Source organism: Benincasa hispida, chromosome 1, assembly GCF_009727055.1.
Source record: "Benincasa hispida cultivar B227 chromosome 1, ASM972705v1, whole genome shotgun sequence".
In the NCBI taxonomy this organism is placed as follows: domain Eukaryota; kingdom Viridiplantae; phylum Streptophyta; class Magnoliopsida; order Cucurbitales; family Cucurbitaceae; genus Benincasa; species Benincasa hispida.
Window position 1 is genome coordinate 45,119,025 of NC_052349.1, and position 12,492 is coordinate 45,131,516.

Below are 12,492 nucleotides of genomic sequence, written 5' to 3' on the forward strand. Positions count from 1 at the left end.
AAAAAAACTTTTTTCTCTAGTCAATCCAAATGGGCTCTAGGTCATTTGTATTACAAATTTGAGATTTCCTAATACACTTTATTGAGCGCATGTATAATGATGGAGGGGAGATATTCTTTGTCTGTGCCTTGATCAATATAAACATTTTTTCTTGTGACAGGTTCAATTTATTTATGGTCGGGTTCCCAAGTCAGTTTCAGAAATACGTGGGTATGAAATTAAATAAGCTAATGCAAAGACATACTTTAGGGTTATTTCAAAATTAAAGGATCATTTATGTGTGTTTTGTTTATTCATTGATTATTTATTTTATTTAAATGCTCCAAGGTTGGTGTGCGAGGATATCACTGGTGGTCAGGAGGATATTCCTATTCCAGCTACTAATTTGGTTGACGATCCACCTGTTGCACCCATAGGCAAGTGAAACAACAAAGTTGGTTTGATGGGATTAAGTCGTTTTGATCAATGTTACAGACTTGGTTTAGATATTCTTGTACTAGATTGGTGGTGCGTCTGGTACATTGGAAGTTGTTTCATCTGCTAGTTCTCTTCCTTGGTAGGAAAGGAGAACATATTGGCTGTGTCCTTTCTCTTTTCACCATCCTTGTTTTGAACATTGTTTTTTTGGTTTACTTTTTGTAGCATTTACTACAAGAAATATTTTCACTCTGATACTTCTATTCTTTTTTGTTTACACACGTAAGCATACTGGTATTTGTTGCTGTACTTTTCAGTCTTTTCTGACATGTAAATATGATATCTGATCAAATTATATTTTTCATCAATATATTTTCCATATAATTTTTTCCCCTTTCAAGAACTTATGTTCTTCAACAAAAACCCAAGATGTTTAATATAATTCTTTTGGATATTTCATTTCTACTATCTCTATCTTGAAAATGTGTATCTGAATCTCCCATTTAGTTTTCTGCACCTTTCAAGTATAAAGTAGTTTCTATTCTGAAAGCATCCTCTTGAAAATATTTCAGGTTTCACTTATTGTAAATCCATTAAAGTTGCACATGGTGTGAAACTTCCTCCAAATGCTAATGGATGTGACTGTAAAGGATCATGTATCGCTTCAAGGACATGTTCGTGTGCTAAGCTTAATGGATCAGACTTCCCATATGTGCAGCGTGATGGTGGAAGGTCTGGACTCCATTGAATCTTGATCAGATATATCGAAATCTCTCTAGCTTGGATATTTTATCATGATTCTGATCGGGTGTGCTTTTTCATTTTTAGACTTATAGAAGCCAAGGATGTCGTTTATGAATGTGGTCCCAACTGTGGTTGTGGTCCTGGTTGTGTGAATCGAACTTCTCAGAGGGGGATCGGATATCGACTTGAGGTTTGGAGGATGGATCTCTAGTTACAATACTCCTAATTTTGCTTTCCAATAATGATTCAACCAAATTTTAAATGATTCAAATCAAATATTGTATCTTTTGTGAACAGGTTTTCCGAACACCAAAGAAAGGGTGGGCTGTTAGGTCATGGGATTTTATACCATCTGGTGCACCTGTTTGTGAATACACAGGAATACTTGCAAGGACAGAGGATCTTGATCATGTATCTGAGAATAATTATATCTTCGACATTGATTGTTTGCAAACAATCAGGGGCATTGGTGGACGAGAGGTACCATGCAAGATTCCTTACATGAACGGTTATTCATGAAAATAAAATCTCTAACTCTGACAATGTGTATATTTTTTTCAAAATTCTATTAGAGTGTTGCATACAAGTGAAATAGTACCTCAGTTTTATTCAGTGCCTCAAATGTACAAAGGACTGTCATATTTATAGTAATGGCAGCACATTGGTTTAACAAAAATAGTAGCTAACTGGCTGTAAGTGGCTGGTTGAAGGAATAGAACTTAACTACCCCAGAAGAACTATTTCAAGAACTTAAAAGAACGACACATTTTTTAAATCAACAAATAATCTTTGTAAATTGAACCATCCACCTCTCTGGGTATTATAAATGTTAAGTTCAATTGAAATAGACTTAGATAATGTACTCTAGCATGATTGAGCTGTTCTGTCTCTCTTCCTCGCCCATTCGACTCAACTAGCAACCATCTCTGATCATGAACTTGCCGGTCACCAAACATGACGACAAAGATGCCGACAATCCCATCGCCTAGAATTTCCATTGAGAAAAAACACTTCTCCATAGAACTCAATCGTAGACATGGGGAAGAGAAAGAACCAAGATCACCAGAAATCGCTCCTTCATCTCCATCAAATGTTCTATCGTTCATTAGTTGACCGACAGCTTCAAAACTCTGCAACATGCTCCCTTGAATCAACATTTCTTTAGAGAAACAAGAGTCAATGGACAAAATAATTGGGTTGAAAAGACAACAAATCAAAAAGGGATCCTTGTTGAAATAGCTATCCTTAAGGTAATGGAGGATTAATAAGTTACTAGTTCTTGTGTTACCCACAAAAAAGGTTTGAAAGCTTTTGTAGATCTCATCAATACACCACCTACTAAGCTCACCATTAACCCACCATCGAAGCCTCACCTACCCCTTGTATCCTTTCATAAAAGACCCCTCTCTTAAAAAGAAGTGTTAGACAATAAACAACCACCAAATATATAAAAAAAAAATCCACTTTTGCTCAAGATATCCTTTCATAAAGGACCCCACTAATCTCGACCCGTTCATTGCTTTTAGACAATCTTTTCATGATGATTGGTACCAAATTACTAGACCTTACTACAACACATCAGTCATTATTATGCACCAAATCCTTTCCAGGCCGATTGAACCATTCTTCGGTGTGAGGATAGTGAACATGCCAATACTCTTTGTAGTTTTAAGGAATGGTATAAGGTGGGACGTTACTCATTGAAATTTGAAAAATGGAATGATGATGCAACTGATAGAAACTTTGTTGTACCCTCATATAGAGGTTGGATAAAAATTAGGAACTTGCCTTTAAATAGTTGGAACGAGGATACCCTCAAAATCATTGGACATTTTTGGGGGTTATGTTGGGCTTTATCGAGGATGGATCTCATGGAAGCATTGATAAAGATTAGACCAATTTCCACGGTGTTATCCCTGCTGAAGTTTGGCTACCTTCCTCCTCATCTTCGACGTTTTGTCTCCACTAATCCATTTTATGGCCGGAAACCACATTGCTACATGATGGAGAGTTCATGGAGGAATTCCATCAGTGAGCCTCTTTTCTGGAAGGCTATTGCAAAGGAGAAAGGACTCCTTGGATTGTGTCTTGGAATAGAGTTAATAGGTCCCATCCTTGCTGACAATGATGACAGTGCAAAGAAAAAGGACTCCTGGAGGACTGATGATGTGGAAGAAGGCCTTGCAACAGTGACAAAAAGACTGTACTCACCCATCTGACTGACTTAGTACATTAAACCCCTTTGTTCTTTCGCCCTTACCGCGAGATGAAGCTCACTCCCTACTTTTGGGCCCAAATACCGTTCCACCATTATTACCATTTACCACTTAACAACCCAACCCCTACCTTTCTTCCTCCTTCTACCTTGAACACCAAGAGCCCATTAGAAAAGCCCAAACCTTTCATTATTAACAACCTCACCTCCCGAAAGGCCAAAAGACCTTATCAGCCATATGCCTAACCTTGTCCTTCTAGATCCATCTGTTTGTGCTAGATCACCAGATAAACTAGCCATCTCTATTAAAAAAAATACAAAAACAAAAACAAAAACAAAACCTTTTCTATCCCAGATATCAGACACTCCACAAATCCTCCCCTCTTTGAAAGCTTTGATACTTATTACTACTTTTCTAGCCCTCAACCCCTTTCCTCTGCCCACCAATTTCACCATCCATCTTCACCTCTTCTTTTCGACAATGTCGTGGGTCAATCAATGATAGAAAATGAATCCTTGTTGCCTACCTTTCTTGATGAACGAACGCTAATAACCACAGACATTGAGGGGTTGATGGGAGACCCAAGTTTATATCTGAAATTTCTCCTTGGTTCTCTATTATGGCAATGCCAACAACAAAGAAGAGTCCTAATACAACTAAAAAGCAGAAGCAACTTCTTAGGGACCTATTGGGTCTTGTATCAACAATCAATTATGATAAGCCATCCTCTTCCTCTCAACAAAGTGAACATTCTCTGCGTCTCCTGATCCCGTGTCTTGTATCGCTCCTTTTTAAGTACACATCTGTTGTACTTTCTTTTTATGCATTAATAAAAAGTATGGTTTCCTTTTTTTAAAAAAAAAAAACAAAGTGAGCATTCTCAACCATCATGAGTTGGCTTAGTGGTAAATGTAATTTTGAGTAGAATAATAATTTCTCATTTACTTCAAAGAGCTATAAAGCCTTTTAAAGATACAATTAGGCTAAACTAGGGTAGCTAAAAACTAGGAAAAAAAATCTAAACAAATAACAACTTATCTTAACTAACTAGATACACCTAAATAAAGATATAAATAACAAATAACAACCTATCTAAACAAATAACAACCTATCTAAACAAATAACAACTTATCTCAACTAACTAGATATACCTAAATAAAGATACAAATAAATATACAAAAGATAATAACTTAAATACAACTTCTATACCCCCCTCAAGTGGGTGCATAGATGTCATGCATTCCCAACTTGCTTACAAGATCTTCAAAGGTTGGTTTGAACAATCCCTTGGTTAAAATCTGTAGTTTGATCTCTAGAGGCAACAAATGGAATGCAAATTACTCCATTCTCCAATTCTCTTTAATGAAGTGTCGATCTACTTCTATATGTTTTGTGCATTCACGTTGGATAGAATTTTGAGCACTACTTATTGCTGCTTTGTTATCACAAAAAAGCTTCATTGGTGATTTGACTCCGAGCTTCAATTCTTTGAGTATACGTCGTATTCACAAAATCTCACACCTCATTAGCCATTGCTCTATACTTTACTTCAGCACTACTTCGTAGCACTACATTTTGCTTCTTGCTTCTCCATGTTACTAAATTTCCTCAAACATATATTCAATATCCCGAGGTTGATTTCCTATCGATTATAGAGCTTGCCCAATCAATATAGGCTTCCATAGACCGATTATCTCCTTTCTTAAAGAAGAGGCCCTTTCCAGGACAACCCTTGAGGTATCTGAGTATCCGATACATTGCTTCAAGATGTTCTTCAAAAGGTTTGTGCATGAATTGACTCGCCATGCTTACTGCAAAGGCTATATCAAGACGAGTATGTGATAAGTAAATTAGTCGCCCAACTAACCTTTGATACCTCTGAACATCCATTGTGGAGTCTTGAGTGGTATCTCCTAATTTCCTGTTAGCATCAATTGGAGTGTTTGTAGGCCGACAACCACTCATGCCCATATCTTTGAGAAGATCTTGGACATATTTTTGTTGAGACACATTGATTCCTTGCTTAGATCTAGCTACTTTCATGGCTAGGAAATATTTCATCTCTCCTTAGTCTTTTATTTTGAACTCTTTGGAGAGTTTATTCTTCAACATGGTTATCTCCTCTTGATCATCACTCATTATAAGTATATCATATACGTAGACAATAAGAATTGCTATTCTTCCATCCGTTGAGAATCTTGTGAATAATGTGTGATCAACATATGCCTGAGAATACCCTTGTTGTTTCACGACCTAAGTGAACCTCTCAAACCATGCTTTTGGAGATTGCTTGAGGCCATACAGTGCCTTGTTTAACTTACATACTTTTGATCCAAATTTCTCTTCAAATCCTGGTGGAGGTAACATGTAAACTTCTTCATCAAGATATCCATTTAAGAATGCATTCTTCACATCAAATTGATTTAGAGGCCAATCAAGGTTTGTTGCAAAAGACAACAAAATTTGAACAATATTAAGTTTAGCAACCGATCCCATATGTTACTGTTCAAGTATTCTATTAGCATTAAACTTTGGAGTAAGATCCACTTGCACCCAACGGTTGGTTTTCCTCGTGGTAGCTCTTCAATCATCCATGTTTGATTATTCTCAAGAGTATTCATCTCATCATATACAGCTTTCCTCCATTCCGGAACATCTAGAGCTTCGAGCTTCCTGTATACTATTGGGAATTTGAATGTTTGTGACACTAGAAATAAAGCAAGCAAAAGGTTTGGGCAGTTTTGAGCGTGACACGTGATTGAACATAGGATATTTGGCACATAAGCGTTTCCCTTTCCGTAAGGCTATAGGAATATCAAGATCTGAGATGGAAGTTTTGGATTTTCTATTGGATTTTCTGATCTTGGTTTTGACTCTTAATAGATCTGGGGAGTGATAGCTTCAGGTTCACGATGGCTTACCCTTCTCTCATACACTTGCCCAAAGAGTTTCATTGACTCCAAGCGTGATCTGTTTTCAGAATGGTGATGCTGTTTTTTTAAGGAAAATTTTGAGTATGCACATTTTCTAAGTCAAATTCAGGAATTTTGGATGGAGTATCTTTACAATTTATTTGTGACTCAGGAAAGTTATACACCATCTTTTATCATGACATGTTCTAACTCGTGATGGGCCCCATATATCAGAGTGAATTAAAGTAAATGACCTAGATGCTTGATATGGATGTGGAGTATATGAGCTTCTATGATGTTTTTCATATGCACAAATTTCGCATTGGATAAGTGACGATTGTTTATTATGAAATAAGTTTGGAAACAATCTTTTCAAATAAAAGAAATTTGGATGACCTAGTCTAAAATGCCATAAATAAATTTCATTATTACTATAAACAGACATTGTTTGGAGGCATGACCTTCTTTGAGCTTCTTTATTTGAGTTGGACTCCTCATCCAAAAAATAAAGACCACCACTTTCCCTAGCACTGCAATCATCTTCCCCAAGGCCAGGTCTTGAAATTTACAGTGTGAAGATGAAAAATTAACAAGGCATGGTAGGTCTTTTGTGATTTTGCTTACAGATATAAGATTATAAGTCAGCTTGGGAATATGCAAGACATTAGATAGGACCAGAGACGATGATATTGCAATATTACCAACACCAGATATGGTAGAATAAAGACCATCAGCCATTCTCACTTTTTTATTCCCTGCACAAGGTTTATAAGTAGAAAAAAGGCTAGAGGAACTAGTCATATGATCTGTGGCCCTTGAATCTATTATCCAGGGAAGATTTTGTTGTTGAGAGAAGGAAGACACAATGCAGTTTACCATTTTGTGCAAACGAACATGATGGAGAAGTGTTAGGATTAAGTAATATCAGGATTTGTTCTATTTGTTTTGGAGTGAACTGAGTTTCAATTGATTTGACTGGATGTTCTTGTGAAGTTTCAACCATAGTATAGAGAGCACATTTGGCCTTTGGTTTCGATCTTAGAGGTTTGCCATGTATTTTCCAACAATTCTCACGAGTATGCCAAAACTTCTTGCAGCGATCACACCATGGCTTTTTCTTCTTATCTCCACTTTGATCATACTTACGAGTCATCAAGGCTATTTTATTACTACTATTTTCAAGAATTGGAGTGTTGATGTGCATAATCTTGCGGTGACTTTCCTCTAGACAAACTTCAGAAAAGACTTCTTGAATTGATGGCAATGGTCGATGCCCAAGAACACAACCCTTTACTTCATCAAGACTCTGAATAACACCTGCAAGGAACATGAACACACGGTCATTCCCTACACGCTTCTGATAACGAGTGAAATCCGCTGTGTTCTCCCACACATCCTCCTTGCATTGGTCTAGTTAATGCCACAATGCAACCATCTCATTGTAATAGGTTGTGACATCGCGTTCTCTTTGTTTTGATTGACATAACTTAATTTTTAATTAAAAAATTTGTGAAGCATTCTCATGGTCAGAGTAGGTCTCTCGAATGGAATCCCATACTTCCTTTGTTGTCTTCATAAACATGTGAGGTTTAGCAATTGAAGGATCCATAGAATTCAGCGAACAAGCTGTTACCAAGGAGTTCTCGGACCTCCATGTTTTGTATGCAGCATCATCAGTATTCGGAGCACAAGATTTACCTATTAAGAACCAAAATTTTCCCGTGTCGTCAATGACTAGCTTGATTGATTGTGCCCATTCAAGGTAATTTTTTCCATTCAATTGATGCACAGTGATATGCATTGATGAGTGAATTGCAATACTTATTTCAATAATTTTTTTATGTGGTTATGATGGATGGAGTCTTTTGCAATACTTATCGCCGCTTGATTGTCACAATATACCTCCATTGCTTCTTCGATGGTGAGTCTTATTTCTGATAGGATGCCTTTGAGCTACATTTCTTCACATATTCCTTGAGCTAGGGCCCTCAAATTCGCTCCAATGTTGCTTCCAGACATAACTGATTGTTTTTTGCTTCTTTAGGTGACTAGATTTACCACTCAAATATGCAATATCCAGTAACTAATTTCTATCGACTTTTGAGCTTGCCTAGTCTGTATCTGTGAAGGTTACATTTCTTTTCTTTGATTTGTTGAAGTACAATCCTTCTCCTGGGTTCTTTTTAAGTGTCTGAGGATCCTATAAACAACTTGCATATTTTCTACTGTCAAGTTCTTCATAAATTGATGCACAAAGCTTACTGCAAAACAAACATCTAGTCTAGTGTGACTGTGAATTAAATAAATCAACTTTCCAACAAGTCCTTGATATTGTTCCCTATGAACCAAAGTGTTTTCTTTTCCTACAACATAGTTAAGGTCAAATGGGCTTACACCCGACCATACCTGTCTCCTTTAGAAGATTAATGACATATTTTCTTTGAGAGATACATAAACTTTTCTTTGAGTATGTCACTTCCATTCTTAGGAAGTATTTGATGTTGCCTAAATCTTTTACTTCAAACTCTTTAGCCAAGAGTAACTTCAGTTTTTTTGTTTCTTCTTCGTCATCTTTTGTAAGTATGATGTCATCCACATAGACAATACTAAGCAATTTCCCCTTTGCTGAGATGTTTGATAAAGAGTGTGCGATTAGATTGATGTTGCACGTATCCTTTGGTTTTAACGACCTTAAAAAATTTGTCAAACAAGGCTCAAGGGGATTGTTTTAAACCATAAAGGGATTTTTTGAGTTTGTATACTTTATTTATTATTTTTGTTAATTCCATATTGGTAGGTATATCTATGTAGACTTCTTCTAGGTTTCCATTGAGGAAGACATTTTTTATGTTAATTGGTGGAGTACCCAATCATTATTCACTGTTGAGGAGAAGAGGACTCGAACAACAATCCATTTAGCTCCTGTTATGCTTTTAACTCTACTGGCTCCCCAAACATCACTATGCATGATAGAAAAAGGATTACCATGAAGATTTCTATTATTTCTTCCTTATTCTTTACAAAGACACAACCTGAATTTAGAGAGAAACATCTATACAAGGAAACAACCTAATGGTAATAGGAAATATAAGGGAATAAATATACGAGAAAAAAATGGTAAATACAGAGAAGAAATTCCTTTTTCTATATTCAACAATATATCTATCTTATTTTGAAGAAGGTCGATGCCCATATGGTTCGAGACTATAGACCCATTAGTCTTATCTCTTGTCAATACAAGATCATCGCTAGAGTTCTCTTAGAATGCCTCAAGAAAAACTTTACCCTCCACCATTAATAAATATCAGTCAGCATTTGTGGAAGGTAGACAATGCCTTGATGCACTATTAATAGCTAGTGAAATCATAGAAGATTGTGCCAGAAGAAAGAAATAAGGTGTGGTGGAAGCTTTTGATACGGTTGATTGGGGATTCCTGGAGCTCATCCTCAAAGCTAAAGGTTTTGGAGCAAAATGGCAAAATGGATAAAGGGTTGTGTTACCTCATCAAACTTCTCTATTCTTTTTAATGGTTGTCCCAGGGGAAAGATTTGTGCTATGAGAGGCCTTAGATAACGTGATCCATTATTATTATTATGGATTGTTTTAGTAGAATGAGGGTCGTGATTATTTAAGGCCTTACTGTTGGGAGAAGCCTTTCTTCGAGTCTACCCCCTCATTTTTTCTGGTGATACCATCCTCTTTTCAGAATTGGATGCTCGCGCTGTTGCAAACTTGTATGGCCTTGTTAACTATTTTGAAAAGGCATCAGGCTTGAATATCAACTACAGCAAATCCGAGATTATGGGCATTAATTCTATGCAAGATGTTATTGCATCGATTGCTAACTAATTTGGTTGCAATTGGGTCAATGGCCTTGCATATATCTTGGTTTGCCTTTTTTCTTTTTTTTTTTTTCCTTTTTTTTTTTTTTTTTTGTTGACAAGCCAAGGACATTATCATTTTGGAACCTATTGTTGAGAAAATTGATAGAAGGCTACAGTCATGGAGCCAACACATCTCTAAAGGTGGATAAATTGAAATTGAACATTGAAATATTCAAATTAGATTATACAAGCTTTTAATTCCTATTTCAGCCTGTCTCTTTTTCTATTACCATTGTGATAAAAGATATTTTACTTTTCCTGTCCTTGTAGAGGCGCTCAAAGGATGCATCCTTGCTAGAAAACAATTCTTTGGATGGTATAGATGATCGAAGATCTGAAAGTGTGCCAGAGTTTTGCATTGATGCTTGTTCCACTGGAAATATTGCAAGGTTTATCAATCATAGTTGCGAACCTAATCTGTTTGTCCAATGTGTATTGAGCTCACACCGTGATATCAAACTTGCTCGAGTGGTACTATTTGCTGCAGAAAACATACCACCCCTCCAGGTTTCAACTTACATGTTTTTTGCTCTTCCTATCAAATGTCAGTGCATGTTAGTTTCTGCAACAGATTTTCGTTCTTTTGTTCAGGAAGAGATGATATTTTCATAAATCTTTTTGTCAATCACTAGTCTTTCCTCTTTGATTTCCCATTTAGCATTAGTTATTGTAACACACCTTTTGGTGAAGGGAGCCTTTTAAGTTCCTTATATTTCATTTATCAATGAAATATGTTTCTCATTAAAAAACAAAAAAAGAAAAAAGAAAAAGAAGTTAATCACTATACTATAACCATGCTTATTTAGTCCCTTTTTTAAGTGAGATTCAGACCTACTTTCTTTCTTTCATTGTTATAAGATCTCTTTTTTTCGTGAGTTTAGGTTGACTTATGTTAGGACCCATAATAGGGTAGGGGTTTAATTTGGTTGTGTAGGAGGTTCTCTTGCGATTATGTTAAGAAATTAGGTTGGATATTAAAGAATTTAAGACTTTGTAATTTGGGGTTCATGGCTAAATGATTCGAACATTTGAATCTGATGGTTTGTGGCAATATGTATCAAACACTGGTTAAGTATACCAAATAGACACATATTATTGGGAGAATAATAAATTTTGAGAGCGAAATGCATCAAACTCACATTTTGGGCATATTTATGCACAAAATAATTGACTTTAAATTTTCTTGTATAAAAAGGTATATTATAATAAACGTGTCCTTTTGTGTTTGTTTTAGATTAAGAACTTGATGGCTTCTGATGGTATATATGCAATTTTGTTCAAGAATTGTTCCTTAAATAAGGAACCTCCCTAGGAATAAGTAAAAACTTAAGAAAAAAGTCCACTTTTGTTCTTGCTATCCTCTAGTTGTCTCATCATTAGGAATAAATAAAATTTTAAGAAGTTCCTTCACCCTCGTTTGGATATCATGAAACTCGGCTTGTGGCCAGAACAACTTGTTTGAGCCACTGTTTGTTCACTGTTTTGTTTTCAATATATGTATACACACACACATATAATTAATTTTCAAGAATTAAAAGGATAATTTTGAGTTCAGAAATAAAACTTAACACTGTTAATAGTTTTGTCTTCAATTTTGCTTTTGAATTTGTGTTTGTTCCTCACAATTTCAAAGCATTTTAGAAAGTAGATAATAAAGTAAAGAAACACTGATTAGAAATAGTGAGTATAAACTTAATTTTGAGAAACCAAAAATCAAATGGTTATCAAATGGGGCATCATAAGATAAGTTTCTCTAATTAGATTATGTGGAGGTTCTTGATTTTGGAACTTCTAAGTATTTGTTTCTTAATTGCAGGAACTGACATACGACTATGGCTATGCACTTGATAGCGTGTATGGTCCAGATGGGAAAATAAAACAGATGCCCTGCTTCTGTGGTGCAACTGAGTGTAGGAAACGCTTGTTTTAGTCTAGGGAAAGCCTTCAGATTCTGGTACATCATCATTACGGTACCTTCCCTATCTTCTGTTTTTATTTCCTTGTTCTGGAAAGTCAATCTTTTCAGTTACTTTTCACCCCCAATTCCATCACCAAACTCACCGTGTTCGCATTTGTTCTCTCGTTTCTAGGTACATCATACGTCCACACAGATCACCCCTCAAAACTACGTTTTGTTATTACTCATAGAAGTTGTACATACATTTTTTGGGGGAAAAACTGTTGAAAGTTTTAATATGTAATGCGATATATGTTTTTTGTTCAAACCTTATTTCGTTTTGATGCGATAATCTGTGTATTGGGCGTTTATTAATATGACGTTTATAAAACTTTACGGCTATCTTTTATTGTGTTGGCTG

The 12,492-nt window shown here is 35.8% G+C and overlaps 1 protein-coding gene across 5 annotated transcripts in view; it reads left to right on the forward strand.

Annotated features, from left to right (window-relative positions):
* LOC120073339 (histone-lysine N-methyltransferase, H3 lysine-9 specific SUVH4) overlaps positions 1-12,492 on the forward strand; it is a 48,403-nt gene that overhangs the window by 35,005 nt on the left and 906 nt on the right. For 2 of the 5 annotated variants that reach the window (XM_039026159.1, XM_039026126.1), the window contains exons 10-17: positions 161-210; positions 328-416; positions 990-1,149; positions 1,246-1,351; positions 1,459-1,641; positions 10,445-10,681; positions 11,991-12,144; positions 12,265-12,480. In XM_039026159.1, the coding sequence (XP_038882087.1) occupies positions 161-210; positions 328-416; positions 990-1,149; positions 1,246-1,351; positions 1,459-1,641; positions 10,445-10,681; positions 11,991-12,104 (939 nt within the window). In that variant the 3' untranslated portion in view covers positions 12,105-12,144; positions 12,265-12,480. Of the gene's footprint in view, positions 1-160; positions 211-327; positions 417-989; positions 1,150-1,245; positions 1,352-1,458; positions 1,642-10,444; positions 10,682-11,990; positions 12,145-12,264; positions 12,481-12,492 lie in introns of those variants that run through there. The other 3 variants (XM_039026144.1, XM_039026135.1, XM_039026152.1) reach the window with 3 other exon arrangements.